We start from the raw sequence: 22,016 nt of genomic DNA, 5'->3' as shown, positions 1-22,016 counted from the left end.
CTTTACTTTAGGATACCCCATCCACCCCCCCACCCCCGTCCAAGAGGCAGGCTGGAGACTAGGTGACCCCCCCCCAGCCTCCTACGTGCGTTTCTCTCAGCCCTCTCTTGCCAGGGGCGTAGTTGAGTTTCTCAGCAGCACCGGGAGGAGGGTCGAGCCTGCCAGGAGGAGGGTCGAGCTCCATGCTCCCCACTCGAAGCTTCCTGCTGCTGCCCCCTGCCCTGCCGCCTCCACCCTCAGAATGGCTTTCTGTGGGTCTCCTCATTTTCATCAGTATTCTGTCCAGTGACCTCACAGCACAGCTGAGCTGCCCACGGTTCACCCGCAGAGAGGGCAGGAGCACAGCCCCCCTTCCTAGGTGTCTGGGAACCAGCCCCACAGCCAGGGGTTCAGGGAGCCACGCGGGTCCGTGCCCAGGGGGGAGAGTCCTGAGGACGGGATGGGTTGAGTGGCAGCGCTTCTCTGGGGAACTCATCCCTAGGCTTTGCGTTTGAGGAGAGGGGAGGGGGTGGGTCACCGACAGCAGAACAGCCCCCTTGGCTTCCACCAACCCCTTGCCAAACTGGAGGCAGAATCCAGAGCTGCTGCTTTTCCCTCGGACTATCCCTTAGTTATTCTAGAAATAAAACCTGGGAGAAACCCCTCTGTACCTGTTCTTGAAGGGTGAGAACTGCTAAGTTAGGGTCCCTACTCCCTAGGGAGCCCGTTGCTTCCCCCGGTTCCTGGAGCTGCTCTGCTGGTGGCCCTCGTACACTGGGTGTGGCGGGCTGGCGCTCTGCACGGCCCTTGCCTGTATGTAGGGAAATCAGCCAAGTAAAGCTATTCAGAGAGGAAACCAGATTTCACTGTCTTGGTCCTTTCGCCAGGCTGACAAGAGCCTTAAACAAGGATGAGGGCAGAATAGAGACAGGGCCATGGGTGTGTGTGAGACTGGGCTCCTGGGCTCAGAAAATACTAGCAATAATCACCTCCAGGTTCCCCAAGGAAAAGAAGCCCCTTGGGTGGCTGAATGCTGCCTGGTATAGTTTAGGAGGCTTCAGAGGTAAATGCAGGACAAACGGGCAGATGGAGGCCTTGGTCTTGCTAGTTCTCCCCGCCCCCCCTTCCCCTCACTGGGGGCAGAGCCAGGGGGCCTCGGCTCCAGCCCAGCTAGACGTGCGGACCCACCCGGATTCCCGGCATCAAGACAGCAGCTCCTGGGATCCTCGACCTCTGCCTGGCTTCTCTCCGAAAAAGAATCTCACCCTGTAGGTTCCCCATGTGGGTGAGTCAAAGGTAGCAGACAGCCTTGATCTAGATCAGGAATGGGGCTGGTCTGGACTACATGTTTTCAGCCTGATTCTCCAGCCTTGCTGGAATTTAGCCAAAAGATAGCGAGGACCTGGCTGTGTGTGTCCCAGCCAGGGCGCCGTGCCACCATTGCTCGTGACCAGTCACAGCTCCAGACTGCGTTCCGTTTGGTTGCCAGAACCAGCTAGGAGGAAAGAGCTGCCAGGGAAGGGCCATCTCGGTCTCACTGGAAGAGGCAGGCAATAGACGTGAGCAACTAGACAGCGGCTGGCTTGCAAACCAGGAATGGGGAACCGCAGCAAGGTGCCCTCTGACGCAGGTGAGGAAGCTGGCCGGGGGCTGGACTGAGCTGGACTTCCCTCCCCTCTCTGACCTGGCCTCACTCACAGCCAATTTTTTTTTTCTGTTCTACTCCACCTCTCCTCCCAACTCAATGCAGGTCCTGTTTCTTCCCAGGAAGCCCCGTTAACCACGATACCGACTTCAGCTGGTTTCTGTGGTAACTCTGTCCCCCCGATGCCTGTGCGGCCTGGCTCCACCGCTGGTCCAGGATGGTAGCCCGTCTGTGAAGGTGGGGGAATGGCAAACAGCTTCAGCTTGCCTCGTTTCCCTCTCGGTCTACTCTGTTTCTTGCAAGTGCCCCTGAAGCCTCATGTCTGTATGTTTACTTCGTCCACCATTAACGCTGTTCCTTAATCTGCTCACAGAATTCCAACCCCCAAGCCTCCTCCACAGCACACACCCTTCCAGAGCCGTCAGACACATTCCTGCCTCGTCCAGGCCGCAGTGGGCCCTCTCAACCAAACTCATTTTATAGCAGAAGAGGACTTGGGATCCCAAGCTTCGTAAACGGTGCAATGGACGGTGGGGCCGGGGGTGGGGGGAGACCACAATTAATGCTGTTAGAGCACTAGAAATGAGTCTTTTTACTCCAGGCCCTGATGTCTGGAATATCAAAGAGCAGCAGAGATGGACTGAGCTGCCATGTCCTCTACACGGGAGAGGATCTATTAATGGGCTCCCAGGTGATGGGGGCGAGCCCCCGGCCAGCCCCAGTCCCTCACACGACTGATAACCTCCACCTACTTAGACACGGCCAGACACGCCCCGTCTAAGCTAGGGTCAAGTACTTCATTTCCCCTCAGAACACAAAAGGGAGTGAACCCTCTACCTGAAGTCTGCAAACTCTTGCAAAGAGCAGAAAACAGAGATGCAGAAGCTTGCCTGTTTAATGGGAAAGAGAAAAGCGGTGCCGCGTCAGGAGCGTGAGAGCTGGAGGCGGGGACGGTGGGCAGCACCTGCGGCGGGAGAGGACGTTAGTGGAGGTAGATTACAGGAAAGACAGGTGGGTGCTGAAGGGTTTCTAACGGGCTAGTGACAGTTCCACTTCACTTCTTTGCGCGTCCTGTACTATAGACAGGCGAGGCGGTACCCACCCTGGGACAGTGAGACGGAACCAAACTGGCTGAGGATGGAGGAAACACACAAGCTCCCCAGCCCCTCGCAGGGGTGCAGACAGACAGAGGCAGACAGCTCCATATATACAAACTCCACACAAAATAAATAAGGAGCCGCCATCAGCTTGGCTAGGCCTCACCCCGGCTTCCTCCCACCCCCGTCAGAAGCGATTCCAGGGCGTCAGCCAGGAACCTGCCGAGCCCTAGGGGTCCAACTCAGTCCCAGCAGCTCCTCGACAGGAAGAACCTAAAGCCCCTTTAGCCCTGAAGCCCCAGTCCTGGGGGTCTCTGGAGTGGCTCAGGGCCAAGTGCCAGGAGAGCCCCCCTAGAGCTACGTGAATTGCCGACTGAGCGCCGTCCGAGGGCAGAATCACAGCGGGAGCCCCTCTGGTCCCCAGGACCCTGGCCCAGTCTCCGAGCAGACTCAGGACGTCCCCGGGAGCCCCTCAGGGCCGGGCGCCCTGCTCCATCTGCTGGTGCTGGCTCCGCGCCGCGAACCTGCTGACGTGCACGGGTATGGGCACGACAATCTTGGGGTTTCTTACAGGCTCCCCAGAACGGCTGCCCCCATTGCCAGCTTTGATGCGCTTCCACTTGGCCCGCCGATTCTGAAACCAGATCTTGACCTGCACCTCACTGAGCTTGAGGGCGTGGGCGATCTGGGAGCGCTCGGTCAAGCTCAGGTATTTCTTGCAATGAAACTCCTTCTCCAGCTCCAAAAGCTGCTCGCTGGTAAAGGCTGTGCGGCGCCGCCGGCTTTTGCCCCCAGGAGCCGCGACTCCCGCCGCCGCCGCCGCCGCCGGCGCCCCCTCCTCAGCTCCAGTCCCCAGGCTTCCCGTTAGCTTCGCTTTGGGTCCCAGGAGGGCCCCGGGGCCCCCTGCAGAGCTGTCCAGGAAACCGTCGTCCTCGCTGTCACCGCCCGAGCCCCCTTCGTCCTGCTCGCTGCCTGCTGGGTCTCCCGCCGGCGCCTCCGGCTTCTCCTCATCCGAGCTGTACACCTTCCCCTCGGCTGGGGGGAGTGAGAGCCAGCGGGTGGGGGAGAGGCGGCGAGGAGAAGGCGGACAGGTTGGAGGCGGCACGTGGAACCGTGGCCAGGCGTGGACCGCACGACAGCGGGAGGAGACACACACGTGGAGGGGATGAGACGGGGCGGGAGGGGAGACATCCGGGGTGGGGGGTGGGAAGAGGTTCGGGAAGACAAAGAGATGGGAAGAAAGGTATTAACCAGCACAGACTTCACTCCGCAAAGTGGGGGCGGCAACGGGCATGGATCAGAAAAGCACCGTCCCCAGGACTGTGACACCGCCACCCCCCACCCCTGCGGCCTCGCTTCCCCTACCCGCTCCCTTCCGGCCCTCTCCAGACCCACACCGAGGGCTTGCCACTCACTGACGCCCCCTCCAGACCCCGACGGCGCAGCCGCAGGCCAGAGGGAAGCAGTGCAGAACCTGGCTTGGGGTCCTTTCAGTGGCTAGAGGCAGAAGTGAGCAACGTTGGGGAGTTCACTTTTGCAGGAGAGAGGGGGAGACCACAGCTGCAGCCTTTGCTATTCTCCTAGGACTCCTCGCTGGCCTAGTGGGAAGGGATACGTGCTCACCTCTGTTCCGCGCCTCCCTCCCTTCCCTCTTCCCTAAATCTGGAATCTTTTTTTTTTTTTTTTTTAACCTTTTGGCCGCGGCGCCGCATGCCATGTGGGATCTTAGTTCCCCGACCAGGAATCGAACCCGTGCCCCCTGCATTGGAAGTGCAGAGTCTTAACCACCGGACCGCCAGTGAAGTCCTGGAATCTCAGAATCTCATTTCCAGATGGAAACTTCAGGGTCATCTGAGTCCCTCCCCCTGCCGCAATCGGGGTCCAAGAAGTGTTGCCCACGCACCTGCGAGTCAGGAGGTTTCTGTACCCACCTCCCCAATTCTCCTTTACCAGACCATCCAGCCCAGAGCAGGGAGCCTGCCCCACCGCACGCCACCTTATCAGTTGCCGGATTTTTCGTCCAATTACTGAGCCCTCCAGGACCCTTTCAGTCCTTCTCCTTAACTTTAAAAAGACATCATCTCTTTTCCACCCTCCCTCTTTCCCAGCCAAGGTTGCTGAGAAGCACGAACAGCTGCTTTCTGCCCAAGTTCAGAATCCTGAGGACCCTGAGCTTGGTGTCAGTGAGGGACCTGGAGGGAGTATGGAAGGAGGAGGGAGAAACAGAAGTTCAGCAAGGGGGGGTACAGAGAGGAAGATGGAGAAAGAAATCTTGACTCAGCAGACTACTGAGCATTTGTGATCCCAGGCATATAAACATTTTCATCCATACATAATTCTAAAATTTAATTCAGCCACTGGTTTTCATCTTATCTATTGACACTCTTGTCAGGACTGCAAATAACGCATTACGAAGGTTTTCAGTGTTTGAGTTTTACAAACTCCCTTGTTTTCTGCCCAAAGGACCAATAAACAGTGGAGCAACAAAAAGTCCAAAGAAAACCAACCAGTAGAAAAGAGAACAAAACAGGTAATCCGTAAACTGAACAGTCAGCTCCTTACCAGTGGACTTCACTGTGTAAAGGGGGGAGGACTTTGCAGACGTGGCGGTACGTCTATCCACACCACCACATGTCACGTGTACGCTCCTAAGCACACTCTGAGGTTGAGACTATAACCCAGAGCTAAGTGACTTGGGGCAACAGTGAAATGCTTTATAAGAGAACGGGGCAGTGCACGTGTGTGCGCGGCTGGACGGCATCCCAATGCTCAGAGCTTGGCTGGAGCTCCTCTCTAAACGCTGCCATCTGCCTGCCCCCCTGCAAAAACTGCTCAGGGCCTCCAGGACCAGCCCAGTCACCTTCAGCTCCCGTCCCGGACCCCAGAGCTGTCCCTTCCCCTCACGGATGCAAAGCCACACCTGTCCCTTTTCCTCAGGAGCCAGTTTGTGTTCTTTTCCTTAGAGGCCAGTGTTCAGGCCCTGCCCAGATCACCCACCTCCATCTCAGTCAGTGTTCTCATCTCACACCCCAGGGGTATCTTTATGCCTGAGCCCCTCCTCTTCTTGGAGGGCTTCATGCTTTATCTGACCTTTGCAAAACCCACGTGGCGCACCCTGGTTTAGCCTCACCCAGGCTTCCCACGCTGTCCCTGCTCGCTGCTGCCACCGGCAGGTGGGCTTCGTTCACTAGCAGCCCACCCAGGCTCCACCGGCACCCAGCTCTGCGAGCTGTCAAGAGATACATCCACTGCCACTGTCCACAGGTGACGTACCCCTCATGATGCTCACCTCCCACCACCCCGGGCTTTCTTCCTTATCTAGCCAAAATCTGTTTAATTTCTGCAAGATGCAGATCCTTGGGTTCCCCTTTCATGTCATTAAGGGCTCTTTCCCACACCATTTTCCTCTTCCCCAGGACTCAAGCGTGACGTGTCCCAAACTGAACTCCTGAGACTTCTCCTGAGCCAGTCCTTCCCCATCTGAGCCCCCGTCTTTCCCATCTCGGTTAATGGTAACTCCGTCTTCCGTGTTGTTCAAACCAGACCTTCACTCTCTCGCACCGCCCATGCCCGACCCGACTTCTCACCGCCTCCTCTATGTCCAACTAGCCTGAGTCACCCTCGTCTCTTACCCGGTTCATCAACATTTTCTCCTGCTTCTGCCCCTCCCCCCACCCCTGCCCCAATTATTCTTCTGTTTGAAACACTATATTCTTCACCTAGATTTTTGCACTGACTCATTCCCTATGTCCTTCAGGTCTTTATCAATGAGACCTTCTCTGATCATCCTTTTTAAAATTAAAACTCCCAATACTCCCGACCTCCCTTCTCTGCTTTGCTTGTTGCTGTAGTATGTGTCACTAACTTTATTAACTTATTTTATTGGCTGTCTCTTCCTATTAGAACATAAGCTCCATGAAGGGAACCATTTTTTATTTTATTTATATTTATGGCTGTATCCCCAGCATCTAGAAAGTTACCCGCACAGAGTAGGCACTGCATAAATATTTGTTGACTGAATGAAAGAAACTGTTGCCAAGCACTTTCTCCCTCTCCATTTCTGTCCCTCCTTTCTCAAGCCTCTCCTATAATATTCCCTACAGCCCTGCTCCCTCACCCCAGCTCCGGGCATAAGACATTCTCTCCATGAATATTATTCTACCCACTTTTCAGTGTGCCCTCTGATCTCACATTCGCTGTAGAGGAACCCATATGTGGTAGGAATCTATAGGATCTTATGCTAAAGGAAATCAAGAACAACCCCCAACATCATTACTAAATCCTCTAACTTTTAATTTCTGATTTTTAAAACACGGTTTGCAGTAAAGAGTAACAGAAAGAACAACAAAAGCTTGTTACAACTCAGCCCAGTATTACAATATTTTAAACAGCTGCTAAAAAGGCAGAAACTGGATTTCAGGGCTTGAAGGATGAAATCATTTAGCACAGCTCCAAGCACCCAGGGGGCGTCCAGTAAATCTAAACTGATGATGACTGAGATGAGGTTCCCAGGTTCCTGATCTGGCAGGGCCCTCCTGAGATCAAACCATCCATCCCTCTGTCCTCAGACAGATTCCATAAAATCAAGCCCACACGAGTGCGCCACCCCCAGTGCCGCTTTTAAAGCCATATAAATAAGAAGCACAGGTCCACAACCTCTCTCAGTTACCTGATCCCGGTGGGGTCCTGAGTGGCAGGGGCAGAGTGCCCCCCTGAGCCTTTAGAATCATGACATTGAGGGCTCCGATAAGCAACTCTTCTAAGGAGGTGGGGGCGGGGAAACAGAAGAAAGCAACCGACGGGGAAAACACAGCTCCGCTCTCAGAGGAGAGGGTCCGGGGCTGTGAGTGAGGCTGAGGGGGAGGGAGAAGGAAAGGCACAGCAGGAGGAGGACTGGGGCACGAGGGGGGCAGACATAGCGGCAGAAGAAGTAGATGATGAGTCAGAGAACCTGAAAGGCTGAAAAGTTTAGGGAGAAAACAGAAAAACACCGGGGCACGGGGGGAAGAGAGTAAAAAGCTTTCGGAAAAAACCCAACACGCCCTACATTTTTCCACCCTGAACAGTGATGCGTCTGGAGCCCTGCTGTTTGTTCTCTGCTCCACCGACAGATGGAGCACTTTAGAATGCAAGGCCCAAAGTGACGGAAGCTACTGTGAGGGCTCCGACGAGCAGCACGGCAGGTCGACCCTTTACAATACAGCGATCCTGAAACAGCTTTACTGTTTTCTTCTCATGAATGAGCTAAAAAATAAATGCAAACTATTTTATTTTATCCAATTCATAATGCATACTAATAGTAAATATACTCAAAACAAAGATGGCGTCTAGAAAAATGGTTTTGGCTAAAACTTGACAGAAGTGCATCTTGTTGATAAAATTTCTATTTGTAACCTTTGATTTAGAATAATTGGACCTGGTAGATATAATGTCCATAAAAGTACATTTCTAACTGCAGATGCTATAGTTGATTGACGTGAAGAAAAAAACTTGATCAACAAAACAAGACGTAGAAAATTTTCAATGGGAAATAATGATCCTGATGAGAAAAATTCTAGCAAAAGGAAAAATGTTTAACTGGAAACAATTTTACTGTGCTAGGTAGGTAGGTAGGCCAAACAGAGAGGTTCTGTCCTTTGGGTATGAAAATAACATTATTGGTAATGTAAGAGTACATTGTTTTATATATAAAATAGATAATCAAGAAGGACCTACTGTATAGCACAGGGAACTTTACTCAGTACTCTGTAATAACCTGTATGAGAAAAGAATCTGAAAAAGAATAGATATATGTATATGTATAACTGAATCACTTTGCTGTACACCTGAAACTAACAACATTGTAAATCAACTCTACCCCAATATAAAAGAAAAGAAAAAAAGAGTACATTGTTTTCAGCTTGTTCCCTGTGGGTAAGTCTACAGTCTGTGAAGACTTTGGCGTCTATCTAGGGGAAATGACACTGAAGCAGACTGGTTATTAGGAAACATGCAGAGTTCTCCTGGTAGATGCTATTATCCTAAGAAGCAGAAATCGCAGGGTTCGAACCATGATTACTTATAGAGTCCACTCCAGGGGTGTCATTCCACCCCAGAGAGAAGCACTCAGACTCCAGGGGCGCCCTTGCAAGGGGCTTTCCTTCCGAGAGGAAGAGAAGCCCTAACTTGGTAACGAGTCAGGTCAGACTGGGGAAGAAATCAAGGGCAAAGGAATCCGTGGCAGGTGTTCTCCAGTAGAAAGAACAAGTGGCACCAGACTCCTACCATCTAGAGAGGGCGTCTGCGGCTGAGGTCACCAAGGATGCTGGGCCTGGGTAGTGGAGCGGAAACCACCCGCAGGACTGGAGAACCACTTTAGACAGAGCCCCTGTGCCATTCGGCCCTCACGCAGCCTGCTGTGGTCCAGCTGACATAAAACACAGTCTTTATTACGCACTGAGGAGAAGCCTCTCCCCCATTACACCCAGTTCTGACTTCTCTTCCCTCCATTTAAAGAGCCACTACCCTCACACGCCCCAAACCACTCTCCGGACAACTGCCCAGCTTCCTGAATACAGAACCAATTTGGGTGGGGTAAAAAAGTGGGAAAAAACCCAGGTCACCCCTCAAAAAAGAGGCATGTCTGCCACCACCCTCATTGCATCAACACGCCCAGTGTGTAATTATTTCTTTGTTTCCTTTGGAGATGGTCCTTTCTCCCGTCCTTGATGGCAACTAGCCCACTTTCAATGTGCTTTTCATTCATCCTCATTAATTTCATGCCCACATTATGCTACTACTCCTTCCTACAATTTTAGGTACAAGAAGGAAAATTCACTTTCTCTCTCTCCCATTTCCCCATGACTCTTCAGCATTCTTTACTCCAAATGGACATGAGAACTTCCTCTACATCACTCCCACCTTCATGACAAGTTCATGGCGACTTCCCCACCGCCCCAAGCTCAGAGCTCCTTTCATGGCATATTAACATCATCATTGCCAAGAGCACCCTTGTATGACCTTTAACTTTCCCAAGCACTTTCACACTTATTCTTTCATCTTTGAGCAACTCACTGAAGTACAGCTGACCTATTAGTAGTAGTAATGGGAGGTTAGTAACCTTATTTTCAGGTGAAAAAACTGAGTTTCAAAAAGATGAAATGGGGCTTCCCTGGTGGCACAGTGGTTAAGAATCCACCTGCCAATGCAGGAGAGACGGGTTTGAGCCCTGATCCGGGAAGATCCCACATGCCGCGGAGCAACTAAGCCCATGCGCCACAACTACTGAGCCTGCGCTCTAGAGCCCGCGTGCCACAACTACTGAGCCCACATGCCACAGCTACTGAAGCCCGCATGCCTAGAGCCCGTGCTCTGCAACAAGAGATGCCACCACAATGAGAAGCCTGTGCACTGCAACGAAGAGTAGCCCCCACCCGCCGCAACTAGAGAAAGCCCGCGCATAGCAATGAAGACCCAATGCAGTTAAAAATAAATAAATAAATAAATAAATAAAATAAATAATAATAAGAAAAGAATCTGCCTGCTAATGCAGGGGACACGGGTTCGAGCCGCGGTCTGGGAAGATCCCACATGCTCTGGAGCAACTAAGCCTGTGCACCACAACTACTGAGCCTGCGCTCTAGAGCCTGCGAGCCACAACTACTGAAGCCCGTGTGCCTAGAGCCCATGCTCCACAAGAGAAGCCACTGCAATGAGGAGCCCATGCACCGCAACGAAGAGTAGCCCCCACTCGCCGCAACTAGAGAAAGCCTGCGTGCAGCAACGAAGACCCGATGCAGCCAAAAATTTTAAAAAATTAAAAGAACAAAGATGAAATGATTTCCCCCAGGCACACAGCTAGGCACAGAGCCAGGTCTGGAATCCTGGTCTCCTAAACCTCCAATCAGTGCTCTTCCCATCCTTTCCAGTACAATATCTTCTCTTCCCTCCACCTGCAGTAGAAGCCCTCCCCAGATGCCTCATCAGACAAGTGGGCTTCCTCTCAAACCCAGTTTTAGTTTAGACCGCATCCCTTTCACTTATCACCCAGAGCTCCAGCCTAATCATCAACATCTTCCCTTACCTTTCGCGGAGAAGATTCTTAAAATCACCACAGAAGAGGCCTCACTCACCAAACTCCACCTTTGTCCTTTCACAGGCTATTTTTCCCATCATTCCCAAGACAAAATTCCCTCCAAATCTTTCTGCTGTTTCTTCCATCATTATTTGTTTGTATGATGTAATCTTACCAGTCACCTTCTTTTTTTTTTTGCGGTACGCGGGCCTCTCACTGTTGTGGCCTCTCCCGGTGCGGAGCACAGGCTCCGGACGCGCAGGCTCAGCGGCCATGGCTCAGGGGCCCAGCCGCTCCGCGGCATGTGGGATCTTCCCGGACCGGGGCATGAACCCATATCCCCTGCATCGGCAGGCGGACTCTCAACCACTGCGCCACCAGGGAAGCCCATCACCATTTCTTTTATTTAGAAATGTATTTTCTCATTTAAAGAATAATACTGCCCATTTATGGAAACAGTTTTAATACCAATCTTCTCTAGCTTCTGCTGTACAAGCGCCTCTCATCCCTCAAGGACAGCTCTGCCTTGCCCAGGAGTCAGCCTCACTGAGGAACAGACATCTTCCTCCCACCGGCATCTCTGCCTGCCCTCCGCATTACAGAACCCTCTCAGAGTCTCACTCCCAGTATCCAGCACTCCTGGCACTGCTTATCTAGCCAGGGAGAAGGCTTTCCTCCCTAATACTGAAAGGGAGTTAAAGGCACATTCTTTTCTTTGTTTCTGGTTGATAGACATCTGTTTAGGGTTTGTTTTTGCCTGCCCAGCACCACTTACCCGCCTGTTCACTGATGGCATCCCCTTCCTTTGGCCACTGCTCCCCATCAACTGCCCAGCAGAGGGGGGCTGTCAACTGCATTTCTCCACCTTCACGACCACAAGGACGGTGACCTGGAGCTGACCAATCCGCACATCCGGTCTCTCTGGGGACTGGACTCGAGCTAGTGCATCAGCGGTCCTAGGATTTTACACGTGCTAGAATTCACTGGGGTCCTGATCTGGGATTATAAGAATTTAGCGCTGCTTATGCTTGTGTCCTCCCCTTCCTCTCATCAGGAGAAAATGAGGCAAAGACAAGAGACAGGAGCCAGACTGAGAGCAAGAAAAAAAGACCTAACGACACTGTTTGCATTTTTGGATCCACGTGAATCAATAAATGCCCATTTTAGCTTAATTTAGAGCTGAGCTACTGTCACAAGCAACCCGAAGAGTTCTGACTGCGGACGCTGCTCTAACTAGAAGGGACAGTACTCGCGTGACTCCAGGGAGGGTAAGCCTCCCCACCTCGCTCCCATACCAATCCCATCGGAAATAATTTTTCCAAAAAGAAACCCAGGTCATCCCTCAAATTAGTCATGATAATGCCGCCGAAAACTTCACGAGTCTGAAATGTATCTGGACTTGAAAAGATCTCCATAATCCATCCAGTGTGAATTACTTTAATCCAATAGCTGTGCTCCTAACGCTGAGCTGAGATCAGATACATGAGGGAACAGGAATTCTGAGGAAGAAAAAAGGAGGGGTGTTTTCTTGCTTGTTTGGGGTTTTATGTTTGTTTTAACAGAGAGAAGGGAAGTACAGGCCCCAGTGGGACACAGAAGGGCTTTGGGCAGCCATGTCCACAGAGTGTCTACACAGAGTGTCTCACCAAAATGTGAGACAGGAAAACTGAAAAGAGGGAGAAAGAGCTAAAGACAAAACTCCAACTCTACCCGTATTAGGTTCACGCAATGTTCTCTCCCGGCAAGTCCCATACAACCAGTCCTCGGAACACAGCGCTATTTCTAATCTGTCCTTTTCAGTACAGAGAGTGCCACCCATCACAACTCCTAGTAAAGAGGTCTTCCCCAACTTAACTCCCAGGAAAGCTTAATTCCCATCCATTTCCAGTACACGGACAACACAGGATTTCTTGCACACCTATTACTTTAGGATGCTGGACAAATATCTTCTCATTTAATCCTTAACTCTGTGAGGTAAGAACTGTTGCCCTTATTTTACTGGTGAGAGAACGGAGACTGCAGAGGTTAGTATTTTGCTGTAGATCACGAAAAGGGTGGTGCCTAGATCTGCATCCAAAGCCTGCGTTCGTTCCTCTGGGCGACACCACATCTCTTTGTCATCACTGAATGAAAAAGAGACCGGAACCCACCGTCACCCTATCATAACTTCTGTACCAGATGGAGAAATAATACAGAAGACCAGGAACTGATTTCACAGCACAAGTCTTCTTTTTGGGCACTGCTTCCTTCCTCACCACGTCAACTCCGTCACAATCGATCCCCAGTCTCTTTGGCCTAGATAAGATCTACCCCCGCCTTTATCAAATGTTTCTCTCATTCAGTATGATGGCTGTAAACGGCCAGAGCTCAGGTAACACCATCCGGATCCCAGATGATGAGGCCTTTTCCATCCTAAAGCCCAGCCCTGAATTCATCTCAAGATGTAGGCATCCCAGGCGCCTCCTTGTCAGTGACCCTGATAACTCAGCGCTGAGAAGTACAGAATCTCTTCTCCCAATCCCTTTGCTCAGGATGGCTTTTTTTTTTTTAAGGGAACAATTCATTAATAAAAGTATCCTTACAGATAAAAACAGAATTGTAGAGCTGGAGCGACCTTAGAGATCACCTAATTCAAACCCCTAAGTTTACTGATGAGGAAGCTGGGACACACAGAGGTGTGATTTGGCCAAGACCAATCAGTTCCATACGCCCAGTATCTGCGCATAATTTATAGGATAGTTTTCACCTATTCCAGCACAAGGTGCTTCTTCCCTTCCCTCTTGGGATAGTGTCATCCTCCTCCCTCCTAGTACACGGCTGCATCACTTCTCTTCCCATTGCTTCCAATACAGAGTTCCAGCTTACCCAATACTTCTACTTTAATACCACTTCCTCCATAATTCACAGTCAAGAAATCCATCTCCCATTACCCCCAGTGCTTTCTCCTCATAACCCTAGTCTCTGTTAGTCCCGGCAGCCCCCCCCCCCCGCCCCCGTACTCCATGCCCCGCCCCCAGCCCTCCCCACTGCCCCCCGCCCCCCCCCCCCCCCCCCCACATTTGCTTCTAATACAGACTTCTCATTTCATCACTGGAAGAGTATTCCTTTCCCTTCCATGATGGGAAGGGGATGAAGGCGCTGCCTCATGACTACCTGCCATACAGTGCTGTCTCTTCCTACTAACACTTAATTCAACTCGTGAAGGTCACTCTCCTATCACTCCAAATGCAAGCATCTCTTTTCCCTAGCACTCTCCCAATCAGCACATCAAAACTTCTTCCACATTACTCTAAGCTGTAACTTTCTCCCAGCATGATCGTATCGCCAGTGAAAAACCCCAACCTCTTCTCTACCACTCCCGATCCAGGCCTCCTTTATCACCGTCACAGCCGTGGGCACCACCACGGGCATACAGCGCTCTGTCCTTCTCACTGTTTCAGATGAGGGGTTTCCTCTGTCCGGCCCCGGCCTGGGGCATTTCCCATCCCCTCTAGGTAAAAGTTCTCCCCCAGCCAACTCTTTCCTTCTCATCGTTCCCATTTAAGCTTCTCTCTTTTTGTACATCTACCCCACTGCTTCTCTCATTGCTGTTTCCTAATCCCCAATCCGTTTCACTGCAAAGATCCTCTTTCCCCGTTATTTCCAAGGCAAAATCCTTGCCTGTAGCTTCCCACTGTATTGCATTGAGAGTAACATTACTGTCAATGCAAAGCACTTTGCTTAGATTATGTTCCTCGTTCTTTCCAATTAAAACATTTCCCGCTCATTATTCCAATTACTGCCTCTCTCCCGTTACTCCCAGTACAGACTATTCATGCCCATCACTCTGAGTCGAAGGATTATGCTCCTACCATCTAGAATCTGTACCTCCATAGCTGCATTTGTCACAGCAGAGACCCCTCTGTCTTCCAACCCTCCCAAGTGCTACCTTCACTGTGGCACAAGGCATCTCAGGATCGCATTCCAAACCTCCAGTAACGTTTTCCGCTGTCATTTCTGAGATCTCTCTCTCTCAACCGGGTCTCTTTGGCAGCCTGACAAGGCCTGTGAACCACTTCTTGGAATAATGCTTTTAGGTGCATAACATAAAACACACAGGATTACATTAGAAGCCAATTACATAAAATCTAGTTATCAAATATTTTAAATGCATTTGAGAATAATTTACGTTTCTTTCCTAAATCATTAAACAACAAGATGTCACCAAAGATTGTAAATTTCTACGAAAATATCTGTGATTTCTATTGGTGACAAAAATCTCAGGTACTGGGGAAACTACCATGGTTTCTGGCCTACCTTCATAATTACAGGAGGTGCCAAATTTTAGTGAGAAGTTAGTAGAAATAAAGATGTAATTTTTTTCCCACCCATAATTAACAGATCTCCTCACAGGAGGTCCATGGAGTCTGTGTTAACAGCCCGACTAAACACTGAGTCTAGAGAAATAAGCTTTAATTCTATGAAAGTGAAAGGAACATTAAAAATCATCTGAACTGGGCTTCCCTGGTGGCACAGAGGTTGGGAGTCCGCCTGCCAATGCAGGGGACAAGGGTTCGTGCCCTGGTCCGGGAAGATCCCACATGCCGCGGAGCGGCTGGGCCCGTGAGCCATGGCCGCTGAGCCTGCGCGTCCGGAGCCTGTGCTCCGCAATGGGAGAGGCCACAACAGTGAGAGGCCCGCGTACCGCAAAAAAAAAAAAAAAAAAAAGAAATCATCTGAACTAAAGCTTTTATGTTACAGGTGAGGAAACTGAAGCCTAGAGAAGTTATAAGACTTTGAATCTCCTGTAATGTTTTAAACAATACTAAGGCCATAACAGACACACAATAAACGTTCCCTGAATTGAACTAAGTGGCTTGCCAAAGTTGTACAGCTAATGATTGACAAAGTTGAGACCTGGACCCATGGGTCACGACTTCTAAGTAGACGTTCCTTCCATCACATTAAGTTAATGCAATATTTGCCTTTCTATACGTGTCAATGGAGCAATCGCTCTCCCTGTTTACTCCTCCTCAAAATCTCTAGGAAAACATGCTCTCCATCACTCCCAAGAAAAAGCTCCCTCCTGCTTCGAACAACAGAAGTCTCTGATCCCATGTCACATCACCCCTTCCTGTTTTTCTCTCATCAGTAAATATATCTTGACAGTCATAATGGACACCTATTCAGAAATTGATGGTCATCTGCAATGTTCGCTAGCTATAACCAGGTGCTTGACTTACAGCAATCAGCATTCAGATATCATGCTCCCAGGAAGTCTCCCTAGTCTCCTCGCATGATTTCCATTATCATTGCCAATCTCTCTTCAGAAATTAGCACATCTTTTTCGGTTTAGTTTTAAAAAATAATGTTCACTACACTGCCATCTCCCAGCTTTGTCCCGTCATGTTCTCTTTTCTATACCATCTCAACCACAAATGTTCTTTTCTCCACCATGCTCAGTACTGGCATTATCTTTCATATCAACCTCTCACTGGATTTGTACGGTCAGTCCAACAATTACATCTGGAGTGTCCACCATCCCTCAGCTCTTAACTATTTGTTTTCAGGCAATCCAACCCTCTTCTCCCTGAATGAATCACTGCTCTAGACACCTGCAATTTAAAGTTTTCTCCAGCATTTCTCCAAATGGCCAGCTCTTTTCATCATTCCCCAGCACACAGCATCCTCTTCACCTGTCCTCTCTGTGATGTGTATTCACACCACATCCTTAAGTTAGCTTTGATAACTGTCAGAGCTCACACACACCTTCACACACAAGATCATCTCTCCCTGTCCCATTCAAGGCAGAATTCTCTTTTTTCCTGTCATTTGGGGCTTACTGCTCTCTTATCTCCGTATTCCTAATACACCAAGGTCTTCACTATCCACCCATTTCAAAGCTCCTTTTCCCTCATCACTTTCACGTGACTGTTCTTACGACTCTCTGGATCTGATACGTCGAATATGGTCCACGTGCGGCTATGGACCACCTGAAACAGGGCTAGTTTGAATTGAGATGTGCTGAATGTGTAAAATACACACTGGGTTTCAGACTTAGTATGAAAAGAGGATATAAAACAGCTCATGAAAGTTTTTATATTGATTAATGCTGAAATAATATTTTGGACATGCTGGGTTAAATAAAATATACTGTGAAGTTAGTCTCACCTGTTTCATTTTACTATTTGAATGTGGCTAGCAAAATTATTTTAATTACATAAATGACTTGCTAGACAGCACTACTCTGGGCGCTTCTGTTGATTCATACTCTTAAATCTTCCCTACTAATTCAAAATTCTCTGTTATCACTCCTCCTAGGACACCTCTCCCAGCTACCCCCCCTGCTCCCACACGCCAAACCTAGAATTATTTTCCATATACCATTCTCAATACCTTTTCTACCCCATTATTTCTGTACACAGTATTTCTTTTTGCCTGCTAATAGAGCTTCTACCCCTGCCATCTAATCATAATAAAGTTCTGTCTCCTTCTTCATCAGTTCTAGTACGGTGCTATCTGTCTCAACTCTCAGAAAAATTTTTAGAAATAGTCCTTCTAATTCCCAACAAAAAGAACTTTGCTCACCGTTCTCCAAATTGGCCTATCTTCACTATAATTTCATTAAAAGGGCTAGTAATTGTAAAACGCTAGACAAATGTAAATTAATAATTTCAGACTCATGTCACCCATTCAAACTAGGACAGCAATCCTTCCCCTGTCATTTTAAAAATGTCGTTCCTTCTCCAAACTCTACTATGTTGAGGTTTCAACCCCTTTATTCCATCTGAGAACTCTCTCACTTCATGCTAAATCCTCTAATACAATTCCCCAGATGGAGTGTTTGTTTTCCCACCACTTTCAGCATGCATGTGTCATCACTCCCCAAACTGATGTGATGTCTAACGTTTCTGGAATTGCCATGTCTTTTCTTGACTACGTTAGGGAAAAATCAAGACTGGGAAGGTGGACGGCAGCGGCGAGGAAGGGTTGAGAGTCTGCGCTGAGAAGGATAAGAAGCTGCGCTCACAGAGAAGCCCTCCCACTCATCATCCCCTTCGAATGTTCCTTCTGACACCTCTCCTTACTGCTCAGCCCCGCAAGCCCCACTGTAAACCCTTTATGTGTATCTCTTCCCAATGAATGATTGCCTTCACGCCAGCACCTCTCAGAACTCTTCCTCTGTAAGGCCTCCTTCCCATCGTTCTTAGCAAAGAAATTCCTTGTCTTTACTCCAAGGACGAAGTACAATCTCTTTACTGCTTCCAATATTCCCTCCAGTGATGAAGATCTTTCCTTCAGCATTCTCTATATATAACTTCCAGTTTCTTCTCACTCCCAGTATTGAAACACCTTTTTAAAAAAATTACTCCTAGTGTTGACACTTTCCCTTCTTTCCTACTAGTATATGTATTTAGTTCCTTCCTAATCCTCTCAAGACAGAACTCTTTCACATACACACACACTTCTGTTCCAGAAATACTGTTCCCTTTTCGTGTCGCCAACGCTAGAAATCCCTTGCACATGCCTCTTCCAATAGGTGGCCCTCTCCTTTCTCATATGCTCTTTGGATAATCTGAGTATACAGCTCATTTGTTCATCCTTTCCTCTATTCTATTCCTCAGTATTTCTCTTCTGTTCTTTTCCTCTGTTTATTCCTTTCTCTCTCTCTCTCTCAATGTCTGGTTTTACTGCCAATATTCTATCTGCTTCAGAAAAGAGCCCCCATTATACGAATGGGTCAAAAGAAGAACTGAGGGGAACCTGAAAGAGTAGGACACGTTGCTTGTTCTCCCATGGTCTGGGGATAATCCCCCCAGCTCCCCTCCACTGGGGTGTCTTCCTCTCTCCTCCTGCTCAGCTCATCTCTTCCTCGGGTGTCTGCTTCTCCTACTGCCTCCAAAGCCATCCCTCTGACGCCTGCCTCGCTTCCCTTTCTGCCTTAGGACCACCCTATTCAAAACATCCCGCTGATCTTTTCCTCTTCCCATCCTCCTGCCAGCTGCCCCTCCTTCCCTCCACTCTGGCCCCTTTCATCTTGTGGGCATCTCCTCCCACCTTCCAGTTGCTGCTCTGTCATTTCCTTTGGGTCCTCCTCAGGAGATGCTGCTTAGACGTCAGTCACTGGCTCCTCCTGGTCCAACCAGGTACAAAAAAACCCAACAGCTGAATCCCCAAGGCCAAAATGCCCAGGGCTAGAGGGGCAAAGAAGAGGAAGGCGGACTCTACAGCAGCCCTTGGGGTCTGGAAGAGGGCCCAGGAACCTATCCTCAGGAATTGCTCTCTGCTGGCAAAGGACAAAAGGGCTCTTGGCTTTCCTCCCTGTCTCCACTAGAGTCAGCCCCCAGGCCTCCTGGGTCACTTCCACCTGCTAACCTGGTTAAGCAGAGGCAGGTTCATCCTGCCGCTAACGAGCTTTACGCTCGTCAGGATCGCCACACTTGCAGGCAGCCCGTTTCTTCTTAAATGGGGCCCACCCACCAGACTGCGTAAGCTTTGGCTCTCAGCACACCTGAATCTGCTCCTGGATGGCGGAAAGCTTTTCCAGCTTCTGGAGGTTAAGGATCAATAGGGAAGCCTGTTTAGATTGATGTGCAACAGGGTTCAGTTCGGAAACACCTTGCCTCTATTGAGAGGGAGTCCTCCTGTGGAGGGTCCAGGATTCCTGAATATCTCTTAGCTGAATCTCACTGGTTCCAGAATCTTAGCTGGATTGTGGACTCCAGGCCTTTGGGCCACACCCAACTCAGCCTAGCCTGTAGCCTCTCTCTTGGCCTCCCAGTCAACCTTGGTCCAGCAGTGCTAGGCCCCCTGCAAGCTAATGTTCCCTTAGGACCCCTACTTGGTTCCTCAAGGCTTAGCTCTAAATCTGCCAATAAAAAGTGACCTCTACAACTGTGAGAGAAAGACAGCCACCCTCACCGTCAGCACCACTCTAAGACCCTCCCTCTGCCCCTGCGCTCACAGAGACCGTTTGCGGTCAGTACAATCGTCTCTTCAGAAGCCCTTAATGAACTGACAGCTGCCCCACTGTACCCTCACCCAGGGGTCTTGCTGGTGTCCCCAGGAATCCCACACTGGCAGCTTCTCTATTCCCAGCAGAGGAGAAAAATGAAGGGATTCTGAAAAGGAGACGCAGGAGCTGAGGCTGGAGGACTAGACTGCTGGGAGGAAAGGCACTGCTCTGGCGGGAGCGATGGCAAGTCTCCGGTGAGGCTGCAGGCACTCTGGAGACGCGGCGGGGCGGCGGTGCTGGGGTCTATGGGAGCCGCGTCGGCAGCGGAATTGGAGGTGGCTCCGCAGAACCCGCCATCCGGGGGTCTGGGATTCCAGGGCTCCGGGCAGGTGCCGAGACTCCGAGCAGGCGGCTGCCTGGGACTTCCAGGTGAACGAGCCTCCCGCCCGGCGCCCTGGTCGCCCGGCACTTACCCGGCAGACTTGGGAAAGTCTCTGAGAAGTGCAGAGGCGGGGGCGGTGCGGGATCTGCCACTTTCTCCCGGGCGGGCAGCAGCTCTTCGGCTTCCAGCGCGCCCTCCGGGCGTCGGCCGCCCGGCTCGGGGTTGTTTCTCGTGGCAGTGGCGGCGGCGGCGGCAGCAGCGAGCTCCGGGGGCCCGTAGAAGGCGTCGGGCGGCTCCGCGAAGCTGGGCAGCGCGGTGGTCAGCGCCACCATCGAGGGCACGGCCTGGCCCAGCCCCGCGCAGAAGGTGTTGGTCAGGCGGCCGGCAAAGGAGGCTAGCGGGGCGAGGGGCGGGAGGCCGGCGGGCAGCGGCGCGGGGGCCAGCGCCTGCGGCAGCACGAGGGGCCGGTAAGGCATGAACATGGGGTAGCCAGTGTAGAGCAAGTGGCCCGAACGCGGCGGCTGCGGCCCGATCAGGGAGTCGATGGAGAAGGCAGCGCCCGGGCCCCCGCCGCCGCCGCTGCCCCCGGGGGCGCCCCCGCCTCCGGCTCTCTGCATCGTGCCCGGAGCTGCGGCCGCCCCAGGGCGCTCCCCTCCGAGCGCCGCCGTGCGCCCCGCGGCTCGGGCGCCCCACGCGGACACGCAGGGCTCGCTCCCTGGCTCCCGGGCCGAGGTGCCGGCGGGGCGCGGGCTCGGCGCAGTGTGGCTCCGGCGCCGCGCTCCCTCTCTCTCTCATAAGGAGGGAGGGGGCGGGCGAGCGGGAGGGCTGGGGGTGTCGCCCTCCGGACTCATCCATCTTCCTCAAATTACGCTTCACTTCCTCCCTCCGCCCGCAGCCGCCGCGCCCGGCTCCCGCTCCCTCCGCAGAAGCCGTTCCCAGCGGCCCGGCCGGCCGGCCCGGGACCCCCGCCCGCCCCCCGCAGCCCAACCAACTATTATTAATGGAGATTGATGAGGCCGGACACGCCGCTTTGTGAAAGTTTGCGGCCGACGAGAAGGCAGCGGCAGCTGCTGGGCCGGTGCCCCTCCCTCCAGCCGGCCCGCCCCCCACTCTGCCCACCCAGCTCTGGGCGTGGACTGGGAGCTGGGCCCGGCGTGGACCGAGCGCGGGGCGGCCAGCGAGGAGAGCGCAGCGAGGGCGCGGCGGCGGCGGCGGCGGGCGGGCGGCCGGCGCGGCCGGACCACAGAGACCCCCGCCCCGGGCCGCCGCCCTCCGTCGGACTCCGGCCCAGTCCCCCAGCGTGCCCCCCGCCCCCGACGCCCCCTCCCCGGCCCCTGGGGCGGACGACAGGGCGGGCCCGAGAGCAAGGCGCGGCGGGCGGACGGGACCTCGGCGACCCCCGGGGCGGCGAGGCGGGGACGGCAGGGGGCGCGCTCCTCCGCGGCCGCCGCGGCTCTGGGCCCCTCGGCTCGGACCCTTTTCCTCCTCGGTAGCCCGCATTCACACTCTCCCCCTGGTGCCTCTTGGCATTGGCCTTTCCTCACTCCCCCTCCGTCGCGCACTCCCTGAGTCCCTCACTCTGGCCTCTGCGGGTAATTTCCTCGAGTGCCCTCACTATAAGTCAAGTACTTACCATTCCTCTCACCCTTCTCCCTCCATCTTCCTCCCACCCTTCCCTTTCCTGCCCTCGTTTCTATCCCTGTTCCTATCTGATGATTCCCATTTCCCACTCGCTCATTTCTCGCCTAAATCTGTATCTCTGTCTGTCTGTCTGTCTGTCAATCTCAGTCGCCCTCCCTCGCTCTCTCTCCCTCTCTTCCGCTATTAATTTCCCTGATTGGCTCCCCGACTCCAGCGCCGCTGATGAGCCCTATTCATTCCCGGGCCTGACACTCTCGACCTGCCCTGGCTGATTGCTGGGGGCT

At 52.0% G+C, this 22,016-nt stretch overlaps 1 protein-coding gene across 1 annotated transcript; it reads right to left on the bottom strand.

Annotated features, from left to right (window-relative positions):
* Window positions 1–500: 500 nt before the first annotated feature.
* Window positions 501–20,807, bottom strand: GBX1 (gastrulation brain homeobox 1). The gene is made up of 2 exons (XM_027101502.1): window positions 20,183–20,807; window positions 501–3,756 (listed from the first exon to the last, which is right to left on the bottom strand). The coding sequence occupies exons 1-2, from the start codon at window positions 20,706–20,708 to the stop codon at window positions 3,194–3,196; spliced, it is 1,089 nt and encodes a 362-aa protein (XP_026957303.1). The 5' UTR covers window positions 20,709–20,807; the 3' UTR covers window positions 501–3,193.
* Window positions 20,808–22,016: the final 1,209 nt, after the last annotated feature.

The sequence above is a fragment of the Aethalodelphis obliquidens genome, unplaced genomic scaffold, assembly GCF_003676395.1.
Source record: "Aethalodelphis obliquidens isolate GAN/ISIS:26980383/991018 unplaced genomic scaffold, ASM367639v1 scaffold5, whole genome shotgun sequence".
NCBI classification, from domain to species: Eukaryota; Metazoa; Chordata; class Mammalia; order Artiodactyla; family Delphinidae; genus Aethalodelphis; species Aethalodelphis obliquidens.
The sequence above is the reverse complement of the archived record's forward strand: the minus strand, read 5'-3'. Positions and strand labels throughout refer to the sequence as shown.

Bases quoted from the DNA above. Each gene is read 5' to 3' on its own strand.
- GBX1 (XM_027101502.1), bottom strand. From the start codon at position 20,708: ATGCAGAGAGCCGGAGGCGGGGGCGCCCCCGGGGGCAGCGGCGGCGGC. The intron at 3,757-20,182 runs GTAAGTGCCGGG...CACTCCCCCCAG, and splicing joins GACTTTCCCAAGTCTGCCGG to CCGAGGGGAAGGTGTACAGC.